The sequence below is a fragment of the Aedes albopictus genome, chromosome 3, assembly GCF_035046485.1.
Source record: "Aedes albopictus strain Foshan chromosome 3, AalbF5, whole genome shotgun sequence".
NCBI lineage: Eukaryota > Metazoa > Arthropoda > Insecta > Diptera > Culicidae > Aedes > Aedes albopictus.
The window spans coordinates 191,931,500-191,946,455 of record NC_085138.1 but is presented as its reverse complement, the minus strand read 5'-3'; the positions used below and the strand labels follow the sequence as shown (position 1 = coordinate 191,946,455).

The following is a 14,956-nucleotide window of genomic DNA, read 5'->3' as shown; positions in this document are numbered from 1 at the left end:
TTTAAAAAGCAGGAAGGTGAGAAAGGTGCTCTGAGGCACCGATGGATTGACGATCTTTTTACCAGGTAATCGAAATGAACTCAGTTGTCGAACAAGATTTGGAATAGTGTTGGGATAATGTGTTGTTCAGATTCCACTGAGATCACTAACCTGTTACTAACAGCTCCTTCCTCTACTTCCCCGTGGTACCGGCCTGAAACTCCGAAGGAAGATCGGATAACCAACCGGTTGCGGCTTATAACAGCGTCTGTTCTCCATGTTTGGAGCGGCTGATCCGAGTGCTAGGAAAGACTCTCTCAACTTCATTGCGAGCACCCGCATGCTTGTCGATAACTGAAGAATCGCGTGGTTGGCATTGTAGCCCTATTGGAGGTGTGTTGGACAGAATCAACGGTGCGAACGTTTACAGGTGATTGTATACGTCGGCTTGCGGCACGAAGGCTTTGCGGGATGCGTTGAGCTTCTGGTTGAACTTACGTGCTTCTTGTGAACGGCGAAGCAGTTCCAATTCCTCGCACTCCGCTTCTTCCAGGCGGCGCTTTTTCTCCCGGAAGAGACGGGTCGGCTGCTTCCGCTTCTGTCTGTATCGCTCCACATTCTGTCGGGTTCTATGCTGCAGCATTACCGCCCGCGCTGCATCCTTCTCCTCCAGAACCGCTCTGCACTCCTCGTCGAACCAATCTTTTCGTCGACTCCGATCTACGTACCCGATAGTGCTCTCGGCTGCGTTGTTGATGGCTGCTTTGACTGTACTCCAGCAGTCCTCTGGAGGGGCCTCGAGCACACCCTCGTCTGGCAACGCTGCCTCGAGATTCTGCGCGTATGCGGCGGCAACATCCGGTTGCTTCAGTCGCTCTAGATCGTACCGGGGCGGCCGCCGATACTGTACAATGTTAATAACGGAGAGTTTTGGGCGCAGTTTAACCATCACCAGATAGTGATCAGAGTCGATATTAGCGCCACGATAGGTCCTGACGTCGATAATGTCGGAGAAGTGCCGTCCATCAATCAGAACGTGGTCGATTTGCGATTCCGTTTGTTGTGGTGATCTTCAGGTGTAACGATACGGGAGGCTGTGCTGGAAAAAGGTTCTACGAATGGCCATGTTCTTGGAGGCGGCGAAATCGATGAGGCGTAGGCCATTTTCGTTCGTCAGCTGGTGGGCGCTGAGCTTTCCAATCGTCGGTCTGAATTCCACCTCCTGGCCTACCTGAGCGTTTAGATCCCCTATGATGGTTTTGACGTCGTGGTTTGGGCAGCGGTCGTACACGCGTTCGAGCTGCGCGTAAAATGCGTCTTTGTCATCATCAGTGCTTCCGGAGTGAGGGCTGTGCACGTTTATTATGCTAATGTTGAAGAATCTCAACCTGCACATTCTTTCGTCGATCGGCCACCGACCGATCACGCGCCTCTGCATGTCGCCCATCACTATAAAAGCTGTTCCCAGCTCACGTGTGTTGCCGCAACTCAGGAAGATGGTATGATTACCTCTAAACGTTCGCACCATAGATCCTGTCCAACACACCTCCTGCAGCGCTACGATTCCGAACCCGCGGTCCTTCAGTGTATCGGCGAGTATGCGGGTGCTCCCGATCAAGTTGAGAGATCTGCAGTTCCTCGTACCGAGCTTCCAATCGCAAGTCCCTTTTCGTCGCAGTGGTCGTCGCCATTGGTATCGGTTCGCGCTTTTTGATTTTCCGGTGCTAGTCTTTTTTACGGCTGGCTCGCAGGGCCTGACATCAACCCACTAACCCAGGGAGCTGGGCTTACCTTCCCGGAAGCTACGGGTTCTGCATTGGCATTTCCTCCAACTTCAGTGTTAAATAGCTAGGCTCAATTCGCGAAGTCTAGTGCTGCAGGCGAAGTACTACCTATGGCGGATCGGATGTCCCTCCCGCCATCATCAATTGCAGCTGCGGCGCGTAGTCTTAAGCCACTTCTACGTCACGCAACGGCTCGATGTTGAGCCGTGGCGTTCCTCCCTTCCTGCCTGCGCGTTCATGTCGCCGACAACGATTTTCACGTCATGCGGTGAGCCAGCATAGTATGTTTGCTCTAACTGCGTGTAGAACGCTTCTTTCGCGTGGGCAGTGTACGTTGATGACGCTGTAGTTGAAGAAATGGCCCGTAACTCTCAACATGCACATCCTTGCGTCGATCGGCTACCACCCGATCACACGTTGTCGGATCTTGCCCAACACTCTAAATCCTTTTCCCAGTTCATTGGTGGTGCCACAGCTTTAGTAGAAGGTAGTCGCTCGATGTCCGCTTTTCCACACTTTCTGTACAGTCCAACAAATTTCCTGCAACGCCACGATGTCGAAGTTGCGGGGATGTAATTCGTCGTAGATTATCCTGTCACATCCTGCGAAATTCCATGTTCCAAGTTTCCAAACGTACCTAGTCCTTTTTTCGTCGCGTGTGTCTTTGCCGATTGTATCGAGTTGTATTTTCTTCTATGTTATTCGTAATTGGGATTTTTACGGGTGGCTTGTTACGCCAACACTCCAGAGGGCCATTGTGCCAGTCCTGTTCTGCTAAGCACACAACTCTTAGCTGGTGGTCTTTGTCATCGCTAGACCCGTGGAAGCATGAGGTAGGAACATGTGAGGAACAGAGCTATGTTGGTCGCTCTCCTTATCGACTCATCGTTTTGCAGCTCATTGGAAAGTTCAGCGTCCATCAATTGAGGAACAAAAATGATCTACTTCTCATCGATTCTAAAACATGACCATTCGTAGCATCTTTTACAAAATAGCCTCCTTTATCGTTGCACCTGGAGATCACGACATTGGATGGAGATACTAATCGACCACAGTCTGATTGACGGTCGGCATTTCTGCGACATTATTGACATCAGAATCTATGTGGCGTTAACATCGACTCTAGCCACTACCTAGTGATGTCCATACTACGCCAAAAACTGTCATCAACAATGTACGGTACCGACGGCTGCCACAATACAATCTAGAGCGAATAAAGCAATCGGATGTCACCTCAGCACACGCGCACAATCTCGAGGCAGTGCTACCAGACGAGGGCTGGAAGAATGCTGGAGTAGAGTAAAAATAGGCGTTAATGAAGCATCGAAGAGCAACATCGGACACTTGGAAAGAAGTCGACGAAACGAACGGCTCGTAGAAGTGTAGAGCGATTTTGGAGGATATAACGCAGCGCGAGCGATAATACTGCAGTAACGAACCCGGCAGAACGTTACAAACAGAATCGGAAACAGCAGACTCGTCGCTTTTGAAAAAAAAAACGTCGGCAACGTAGTCACGGAAGACCACGGCAACGATGAAAATGACTATGCCAGTGCAGCATAGGACGGAAATGATTCAACCCTCACACTGAGCGATGTTAGGAATACCATTCATCTGCTAAAAGTCAACAAAGTAGCTGGTAAGGGTGGTTTCGCAAATGAACTTTTCAAAATAGGCCAAAAAAAGTTGACCACCTGCCTGCACCGGTTGATAGTCAGAATCTGGGAAACCGAACAGCTATCAGAGGAGTGTAGTAAGGTGGAATCTGTCCCGTTCACAAGATAGGCAACCATTTTGAATGTGGGAGCTTTAGAGCGATCACTATTTTGAATGCTACCAACAACGTGCTATCCCAAATTATCTTCTGTCGTCTGTGACGAGTTCATGGGAAGTTTTCAATCCGGCTTTATCGACGGCCAGTGGACAACGGACTAGATCTTCTCTGTATGGTTATTTATCCAGAAATTTCATGAATCACATGAAACCATGATGGGTCCCAACGCATCACCTATTCATCTACTTCAAGGTGGCATATGACAGTATGCACAGCTGCGTGAAGAGCTGCAGCTGCTAATCGAGTATTATGGTGGCAAATTGTTGACTTAGTGTAATTATGAATTTCATATGGTGAACTAAATAAATGAAATGTGCATGTATACGAGTATGCAGTCAACTCCGTTGGCGTTGACGAGCATTTTTTCCCCGTGTGCGCTGACTCAAACCTACACGAGTTGATGATTCATGCCTCTGGATTTTTAATTTATATTATATGAAATGGTTTGCAATTTTTCACCTTTTCGCTACACATGATTTGTGATACTCATGAAAAATTCCTTAATGCAAGGGGCTCGTACCCTTTTTACACCCCGAACTTAGCCATGAATCATTCCCAACACTCACCTGTCTTTCTCTGACGTTTTGTAGTTGTTTCGATCTGTAGCGACGAAAGGAAAGAAAAAAAAAAGCGTTAGCTTTAAACACATGCGGGCGGAAATCTGCTGAAAAGTGCCTCGTTGAGTGCCATTATAATATGGATGAGGCAGAGCATCAAAGTGATACTTACTTCTGAAACAACACTTTCTCGTCCGTATCGCGTAGATACACAGGCAAACAAGGATTAGAAAAGCCGCCAGGCATCCACCGGCGATCCCGAGCAGGTAACTCAATTCTAGTGGTTCCACTGTTTGGGGAGGTTGGAGATCCGAGGTTTTTTTTTTCGGTTTCGTTCATCCGGGGATTTGTTGTTTTGCGTCAAATGGGTACCGGTGCACACCGTGGAGTGGTGAAGAATGATGTTTTCGGGTCGAGGGATTTAAATATGCAAAGAAAAACAATTCTTCGTAAGTGATAGCGGTTCAACGGGTTCGGATGGGCAAAATGGTTACATTTTATTGAATCAGCAAAAAGCCTTGGTCCCTGGTGGAGTGTGTCGCTTGAAAGGTGTGTTTCTTTTTTTTTTTTAGAATTGGCACACTAACTTATCACCTGACGTTATTTAAAAGCGCTTTGTTGGCTAAAATGTGTACTTATATATATAAATTGTATTTGAAGATGATTGATTGACTAGCTGCTCCATTAATTGAGGGGGTTAGAAGTGTAAGTGACAAAAACCATTTTTGAGTAAATGATGTTTAAAGTTTTTCACCAATTTTTCATCCCATACAAAATGTATGGAGTTTCAAAATCGACCCAATTTTCTACAAAAAATTACAATAAATTTTCTAATCATCGTGAAAATAATTTTAAAACAGTTTCTGAAAGCTTGAAATCTGAAGAATTTTTTGTATGCTCAGCTCAAAATTGACAAAATGGTCACTTACACCCTTTTGATTCTGGCCCCTCAATTAGCTTTGTGAGGAAAAGAAAACTTTTTGAAGGACTTCAGCGTGAACCTATTCAATTTGCTTTGCACTATCATTGCAAAGTGTATTTTATTTCAAACCAGATACACTAAAACGTTAATTTACGCACACTCAACCCTCTAATACCCAATTTTTTGATATTGATCTAGATATCATTTTTCGACGTCTAAAATCGATTTAAACATGCTTTGGAAAATGATTCTTTTTTATTCCCGATTTTGTGAATTTTAGTTTTTGATTTTTCTAATTTTTGTTTTGCAATATCCCTACACTTTCATACTTTTCCTGGAAGCCTATTTGGTATACCGATTTTTAAGACGAAAACATTTTGAGATTTTATTATTATTGTTAAAATATTTTTATTTTATTTTTTTTCATGGAAAACTTTATTTTCCGTGTAACTTTTTGGAAAATCATTTTAGTGTGTATTCATCTCCCTTAAACTCTTTTACTATAATAGAATGATTAAGGAAAAATTTAAAATACTTTAATTCTTTTAATACAAAATAAACAACGACATCTAAAAAGTGATCAAAACAACAATTTTTCAATAATTTTTAAAAAATGGTAGGCTCAGTGCACCAGTTATGGCAATAGTACCTCAAATTCACCATAGTTGATTTTCAACCTTTAAAGATACAAATCAACAAGAAAAAAATCGTGAACAACAGATCACGATCACAAAAGATGATTGCAATCATTCAAACTTCACAATTTGCTCAAATTATGGTAGAAATAAATCATTTTCCTTAACTTTTCGGCCTCCTTGCACCCTATTTCGTTATAGTGTACCAGTTATGGCAACTCCCATAAGGAATGAATGTAAATAGTGCGAAGTAGAACCCAAATTAACAAATGTGTCCATAACTGGTACAGGGTTCCTATCATTGGCACACGCCTTAATAAATACTAAAAGTAGTTTTGGCTCCGTTTTTATATTTTTCCTGTAAAGTATGAAAACTAATCAATCATTTGACTTATTGTTTACATTCGTCGGTCATCTTCTTATATTTGTAGAAATAGTTTTTCTTAGGTAGTGCGATAACTGGTACAGGCACCCTAATACGCTTTAAGGACAATGTATTTGGAGTACATTGCTCAAAATTTCTAGAACACCGTTTTTTAGAACCGTTGAACGGATTTGGATGAAAATGCATCACGCTAATTGTTCAGTGGTTGTCAACAGCGTGATGCATTTTCATCCAAATCCGTTCACCGGTTCTAAAAAAAACGGTGCTCTGGAAATTTTGAGCTAGGTACTCCAAATACCTTGTCCTTAAAAGACATTAAAAACCATTTTGAGATATACAGAACAGTCCTAAATATTAGCTAAAAATATAAAAGTTTCGATTGCCCAGGCAAAAAAAAAATACAAAAATGCTCAAACTATACCCCGTCTAAAGGCTGGTTTGGGTATTAGAGGGTTAATTCTGCGTCTCAAGCAGAATTTATCACAATATACTAGAGTTGCAAAGCTCAGTGGTTCTCAAGCTGTGGTCACGGGCCATGCTGATTTCGCAAGAACCGAAAGCCCGAGGTTAAGGTGTGAATGTTCTTTAAGATTCTGCATCTCAAGGAGCACTTAATACAATAAATTGGTGTTGAAAAGCTCAGTGATTTCCAAGCTTGAATCACGGGCCATGCCAATTTCGCTAGAACCGAAAGTCCTAAGAGATGGTGTAAATTCTTTTTGAATGAGATACAGATTGCACCAATTATTGATATAATGTGGTGTTGTGAAGCTCAGAGGTTTCCAATCTGAGGTCACGGGCCTTCCGAATTTATCAAGAATCTAAAGTGCGATGAGAAAGCGAAAATGATTTTCAGATCCTGCGTCTCATGAAGCAATTATTACAATAAAGTGGCGTTGAAAAACTTTGTGGTTCTCAAGCAGTGGTCATGGACCATGCTGTAGTCTCTTAAAAGCTGAAAGTCCTGGGAGTCCTCAAGGAAAACTTGTTAGAATACAGAGTGAGGAAAATTTCTCCGTGTTTTTTTTTTTCTCAGTGTTTAATTTTTTATTGACAGTGCACAGTGGGAAAAATCGACCCAAAAAACGGATCTTTTAACGCCGCTGGTTTCGGTACGTGAAGTTGACCATTTCTGACGTAAAAACGATAAAACGATTGGTGCTAAATTCATTCACCGCACGGCACGGGAAGTGGTCCATTTTGCCCCATATTGCCCTTTTTCATACAAAAAGAGATTAAAAATGTACTTTCAAACAACTAACACGTCTGTAGATCGTTGAAAATAGCTGCATGTGTCATTAGAGGTTAATAGAAATCATAAACAAATATCAAAGATCCTTTAAAATGCTTATTTTGACCCATATGCCCCAACAACTGCTGGAAATAGTAAATTTTACATGATTAGAGTGGATTTTTCATGTTACTGTTTTGAATTTGTTTTTTTTTTGCATAAACAAAAAGCGATAGATCTGTTATCACCAGAATTATCTTCAGTAGTTGTCCAATTTGCCCCATTTCGCCCTATTATCATAGAAAAATGAGATTGAAAATGCATTTATAAGAAACATATACTGTAATGGAACGTTAAAATTAGTTTTAGTTGCAATGGGAAGCTAACAGTTATAATGTGCATATATGAAAAATATTTTCCCTATTTTACCCTACATGCCCCTAATACTGCTTGATGATTATATTTTTTCTATTGTTTTGTAATGTCACTGGCAGTGTCTTAATTTGTCAAATTACAGTCATCCTTACCGACGCCCAGGGGCTCCTACGTCGTAGATTTGTTTTTGTTTTGATTATCGTCTCGACAACCCGTGTACCACTCTCTGAAGTTCAAGCGATGAAAAATTCATTACCTCGCTGTCTGCTGAATTTCAACCACCCACTGATATTCAAAGTCAGCATATTCATCTTCAATTGATATTTTTTGGTTTAAGCACGTTCTAAAAGCAAAAAGTGCTGCTGGTGGATACCATTCACCTAAAGCAAGCATAATAAATATAATTGGGGCAACATATCGAAATTTGCGTGTCTTAAGTAGCCTAAAATCACAAAAAGTCATTTCCAAATTAAAAAATTCATATTCACATTCACCGAGCTCGAACTGAAGATCAAAACAGAACTTCAGCTACCGTTAATTACACTACGAGGCGTCGCTCTCATTGTCTTGCTTTCTCTTTGTCATGTTCATTCTTGGCGTCATGTTGGTGGGAGACTGCATTCGTTTGTTTGTGTTCGTTTTCGCTCTGATTGAACATCATTGGGCTGAACTTTTTAGGCACTGGTCACTGGTTGCAATACACGAAGTCCTAGATCATTTTTTATACAGTCAGGTTTTTTTTACGCGGGGGATACGTACCGCGTAAAAAAAACTCAGTTCAAAATTAAAAAAAAACCGCGTAAAAAAAGTCTCACCGTTTCTCGACGAATCATGCAAAAATAAGACGATGATTTTTTTTTTGTATGGAGTTTTCATTTACGCGGCTGCGTAAATGAAAACCGCGTAAGAAAAAACCTGTCTGTATATACAAATACGATTATCGATTAGCTTTAGAATCGTTCACGGGAGGGTACAAATAGCTGTCCATTTTACCCCAATTTGCCCTGATTTGTTGTCGCCTCATGAATGAATTGATTTCTCGTATTTGCTTATGTTCGAGTTGATGGACTATTGGTACTGAAACCAACGTAATCGAAAGGACAGTTAAAACATATGACTTTGGTGGGGAATACAGGGTATAATAAGCATTAATCCTAATCTTAATGTGTGGCAAATATGCACACAACTGATTAAATGAGGCATCCTAAATATATATAATTTGGTGATTTGAGACGCCCTATTTAATCAGTTTAGCTCATATTTGACATATTTTATAAAATGTTTATTATGCCCTTAATTCCCCATCAAAAGCTGAAATTATAGAATAAGTCATATATAGGTACGTCTTTTTGATAACATTGGATATCAAAGCTAATAAGGGAAATTAATTTAGTCATTACTTGACAAAAATTAGGACAAATTGATTTATTTATTACATGACGAAAATCAGGGCAAATTGGGGTGAAATGGACAGCTATTTATACCATTCCGAGAATGATTCTAGTATTAATCGATAAACCGCATTTGTATATATCAAAAATGATCCAGAGCATCATGTTTTGCATCCAGCGACATTACAAAACCATATAAAATATGTTATTATCCAGCAGTTTTAGGGGCATGTAGGGTAAAATAGGGAACAATCTTTCATATATGCGCATTAAAACTGTTAGCTTTCAATTGCACCTAAAACTAATTTCAACGTTCCATAGCAGTATTTGATTTTCATAAATACATTTTAAATCTCATTATTTCATGAAAATAGGGCAAAATGGGGCAAATTGGACAACTCCCGAAGATGATTTTGGTGATAACAGATCTAGCGCTTTTTGTTAATGCCAAACAAGTCAACTTCAAATCAGTAACATTAAAATCCATTCATAATTAGGAAAAATTGTGAATATTCAGCAGTTGTTGGGGCATATGGGGCAAAATAAGCATTTAAAAGGGTTTTTCATGTATTCTTATGGTTCCTATTAACTTCCATTTACACCTGCAGCTATTTTCAATGATCTACAGTCGTATTAGTTGTTTGAAAGTATATTTTGATTCTCTTTTTGTACGAAAAAGGGCAAAATGGACCATTTTCCGTGCCGTGCGGTGAATGAAATTAGCACCAATCGATTTCTTGTAATTTTTTACGTCAGAAATGGTCAACTTCACGTACCGAAACCAGCGGCGTTTTAAGATCCGTTTTTTGGGTCGATTTTTCCCACTGTGCAGTGGCTGAATTAAGCGTACCTGCACCTACTGAAGGATACTGTAGCACAATGGGCACGTGAATATTTCGGGGATAACGGCTGAACACTTCAGTAAGACTGGAATCCATCGCACGGAGTTAAGAAGACGTTGAAGATTTGCGCCGGGCTTTTCCCTAAATATTCAACAAAAGATCACTGCTTTCCAAACTCTCCGGATCTAAATTCAATAAACTATGATGTGAGGTCTATTCTTAAGCCCACGGCCTGCGCTACACAGCATAGTACGTCGAATCGTTTGAAAGATAGTTGACCAGAGCCTAGGACGCAATTTCTTTGGAAGAGCTACCGAACATTGTCTACATGTTTCCTAAGTGGTTGAAGGCGTATGTAAAAGCAAATGAAGGACATTTTGAATCCACTTTGTAAAATTTGTGAAGCATATGATTGTACCTTCCATCACAGTAAATATTCTGAAAATATCTTAAATGGAAATGAAGATATGACGAAAACATTTTACACGGATAATTTTTCCCCACCCTGTAAAGAGGCGTTGCAATGATTAGTGGTTCCCAAGCTGAGGTGACGGTCTGTTTGGCGTATATTAATCTAGTGTGGGTTTGTTCATAAAGCACGAATATCATATTTTGGCAATTCAAATGCCCCTCGTTCCCCTGAAGCGCTCATTAGGCCTTTTGAGCACCGCTGAAACTCCCATGGGATCCGCTGAAATGACACTGAGACCCCTTGATATACTCCTGAGACCCCCTGGAACTTCCCTTGGAAGCTCCTCAGAATCCTTGGGACTCCTTTAGAACCCCTAATTCCACCTGAGATCTCCAGAAAATTCAAAAAATAATAATTTCATTTCGTTCTCACACTTTCGGTACATGGGAAATGCGTGTGGCCCGTGTCTATAAATTGAAAACCACTGATATGAGCAACACATCTATATTGATACACTTCATTGAGATGACCAATCCGAAAAACTTATGCATTTCTTCCTGGCAGTTTTGGTTCCTGCAAAATTCTGCAGAATGCTGTAGTCTCAGATTCGAAACCACTGAGTTTTGCATCACAACTATTTTGTAATCAGTGCTCCGTGAAGTGTGAATTAATAAACAATGTATTTTCATTTCACCCTTAACTTAAGGACAGACTTGTTAGAATCCCAAAATGGCCGCCACAATGACCGACTTTGGCATCTACTCACGATTTTGAAAGCAAAAATCTCTTCATAAACAAAACCAGCGCACCTGAGCTACTTATTTCAAGCTTATTACAAATGAGGAAGAACAGAATAATAAAATGCACTGTTGTTTGAAGCTTGCTTCTTGAGTTTTGTGCGTCTGAAGTTCTTCTGCACTTTTGAAGTGGGATTTCAAGACGTTTGTCCTTGATGGATTTTGAGAATTTGCGTGGCCCATGACCATGGGTTGGAAACCACTGATCTTTGAAATGTATCTGTATTAAAGATACTGCTCCTTGAGATCAACAATCCGAAAAATACATTTCTCACGCTTAGTATAATCATACGGGCGTATCTACAATGATCGATTTTTTTACTTATTCGTTTATTTGGAAGGCTCGGGCGCCACATGGGCATAACTGAGCCGAAATCTTATGGTTTTACATTGATTTTACATTTTACAATTTATTACTGCTTTAAGACTATGTTAGTTTGGGAAGCCGAAGTACTCGCGGCTGTTTCGAGGTTACGGATTGAAAAAAAAAATAAAATTGGGAAGGACGGGTTTATGGGTTTAAAACTAAATTATTTGCTAACTTATACTAAAAACATTGATGGGACAAATTGTCCATATCTGTAACGGAACCAAAAAGAAAGGACTTTATTGGTAGACAACAACAAGAAGAGGACAAACGGAAGGGGGCGACGACAGACAGGGTCGAACAACAAAACCAAAAGGCAGACAACGAAAACAAGGAACGTACTACATCAAACTCTGACATCAACACGTTTCAAAAACTGGTAAATCAGGTTCATGTATTCCAAATCAAGTCCTGCCTACACTTCTCTAACGGGTTTCTGTTGTTTTCCTCGGACCCGGAGAATTTCATGCAGCTCAGATCTGACCTCACGATACTCATTGCATTCACACACGACATGTTCGATATCCTGGCAAGCTACGCCACAGACACAGAGATTGCTTTCTGAGAGCCCAATACGGAAGGTATGTGCATTCAACAAATAGTGGTTGGACATCAGCCGACACATTACACGAATGAAATCGCGGCCTAAATCTAACCCTTTGAACCATGGCTTCTTCGACACCTGTGGAATCTCTCCATTTGTGTTTCCAGCTAAACAAGGTCTCCTGACGGGCCAATGCAAAAAATTCGTCGAAGGCGATTTGGCGCCTCCGCTAGCGCTTTCTCATTGCCCGAAATTGAGCAATGTGAAGGGACCCAAGCTATGGTGATGATGTATGAGCGTTTGGACAAAGCACTCAAGACTTGGCGTATTCCATTCAGGAAGTACGCTGAGTGCTTCATCGGTTTCATTGACCGAACAGCCTCCAGAGAGCTTAGACTGTCGGTAAAAATGAAGTTGTGCTCAGGTGGAAGAGTGCGAATGTACTCTAAGGTGTAGTATATAGCCGCTAGCTCAGCAATGTATACCGAACATGGCTTTTGAAGCATGTAGGTGGCGCTATGAAATTCGTTGTAGACACCGAAACCACTCGAATCATCGGTTTTTGAACTGTCTGTGAAGAACTGTCTGTCCCCGCTAACATGCCCGAACTTACTTGCAAAAATTTGTGGAATACACACGGAACGAAAAGATTCTGGTATTCCGGTGATCTCATCCTTCATGGACAGATCAAGATCTACAGAGCAACTGTCGAAGTTTGAGAAGTTGTCACGATTGGTGTTAACCGGAGATGGGCTTACCTCCAGCGTCATGTACCAGTAGTACACACTCATAAAACGAGTTTGAGGGTTCTGTTCGAGCAGCTTTTCGAAATTTTCTATGACCAATGGATTCACAACCTCTCATCGGATGAGGAACCGGAACGATAACTCCGCAAAGCTGTCTGTCAGAGGCTGTACACCAGCGAGTACCTCTAAACTCATAGTGTGAGTTGAGTTTATGCAACCTAACGCGATCCGAAGACAACGGTACTGAACTCGTTGAAGCTTCAGCAAGTGTGTTTTCGCCGCGGATTGAAAACAGAAGCTACCGTATTCTAAAACCGACAGAATGGTTGTTTGGTACAGCCTGATCAGATCTTCCGGATGTGCTCCCCACCATGTTCCGGTAATAGTTCGCATAAAGTTGATTCGCTTTTGACATTTCTGTATCAGATACACAATGTGATTCCCCCAGGTGCATTTGGAGTCGAACCAGACGCCGAGATATTGAGAAGACATGTTATGAGTGATTGTCTTACCCATCAGATGGAACGGAAACATTGCCGGTTTGTGTTTTTTAGAAAAGACAACCATCTCAGTTTTCTCCGGAGAGAATTCGATACCCAGCTTGAAAGCCCAAGTAGACAAATTGTCCAAAGTGTCCTGTAGTGGTCCTTGCAGATCGACTGCTATTGATCCCGTTATAGAAACAACACAGTCATCTGCAAGCTGTCTTAACCCTCAAAGCCCCAGGACAAACTTCTTTTTTTTAATCGTCTGATACTCAGGATCTGTAAAATATAAAAATAAGCGGTTTTCACTATGATCGATGGGAATAGTTGTACTTGATGTAAGAGTAGTTGACAAACCGGAAGTCCATGTTTGAACCTGTTTTTGCACCGGAAATAAGTGTTCCCTGGTGCAATGTTTTGGCGAGTTGTCTATGAATCTGGTGTTTTATAATAATTCTGAAATCTTTAACAACTTGAAATGGTAGGCCAACGCAAGAACACAATGCTGAGGCTGCTTTCTGGCATGGGATACATCTGAAACTTGGTCCCAGCAGTGTACTTCCGGTAGGACTCCCTAAGACCCAATTTCGTGATCATAATAATTTTGCACCTGAAAAGATGATTTTAGAAGTTTGGTGTCTATGAAGAATTTGTTTCATATATTTGAGCCCTTCTTTTAGAAGTATCACTCATGTGATAAATCCACCTTAACTTCAAACACTGGTCATACTTTTAGCCAACGAATTATTACTAGATCATTGCATACATTTAGGCGTTTATCGGTATCTGTCCCAATTTACAAAATTGATTCCAATTTGTAAAAGCACGCTTCGCAAAGAAATTGAAGGACAGATTTAGATTCCACCTTGATTGATCTACCGAGAATCAACAGCTAATTATTGAAAACGTAGCCAAAAGGCAGCTGTAGAACATATCGCCAAACATAGCACCAGGGAACACTTATTTCCGGTGCAAAATCAGGTTCAAGCATGGACTTCCGGTTTGACAACTACCCTTGCTTGAAGTACAACTCTTCCCATCGATCATAGTGAAAACCACTTATTTTTATATTTTACAGATCCTGACTATCAGCCGATTAAAAATAAAAAGTTTGTCCTGGGGCTCTGAGGGTTAACGTGCAATTTTCCATGAGACAATCATCTATGTCTCTAACATAAAAATTGTAAAAAAGGGGGCTTAGACATGAACCCTGGGGGAGACCCATGTAGCTAATTCGTGAAACTGTCAAGTCGCCATGAGAAAAACTCTTCTGCTTCTCAAATTTTCTCTTCGGTTAATAACTTGGCCGGCAAATAATTTTCCGTTGTTTTTGTTGTTTTAGATGCTAGACCTAGCCCATTCAACACATGATCGTATATGATGTTGAATAGGATGCAAAAGTGGAGGCGATATACGCATACTTTACACGCGGTTAAATGAGAGTAGGTACGTATATGGCCTCCACTTTAGCATCCTATTCAACACATATAAGACTTTGTGTTAGCTGGGAGTAGTCCTTCACCGAAACACTCCGAGAGATCCTCCGAATATTGGTCGTATTTCCCGGAATAATCCAAAGAGTAAATCGATGAAGTGAAATCGATCTTTGTATCGCCCGTATGATACTTAACGCAAGATTTACACTGCTTTCTAGCACTTTCAGTGCTTCA

General features: G+C 41.1%; 1 protein-coding gene across 2 annotated transcripts in view; it reads right to left on the bottom strand.

Annotated features, from left to right (window-relative positions):
* Positions 1 to 14,956, bottom strand: part of LOC109429102 (irregular chiasm C-roughest protein) — a 457,292-nt gene that overhangs the window by 128,779 nt on the left and 313,557 nt on the right. For both annotated transcript variants that reach the window (XM_029863148.2, XM_029863147.2), the window contains exons 10-11: positions 4,327 to 4,443; positions 4,164 to 4,197 (exon numbers count right to left, since the gene is read on the bottom strand). In XM_029863148.2, coding sequence (XP_029719008.1) covers positions 4,164 to 4,197; positions 4,327 to 4,443 — 151 coding nt within the window. The remainder of the gene's footprint in view (positions 1 to 4,163; positions 4,198 to 4,326; positions 4,444 to 14,956) is intronic.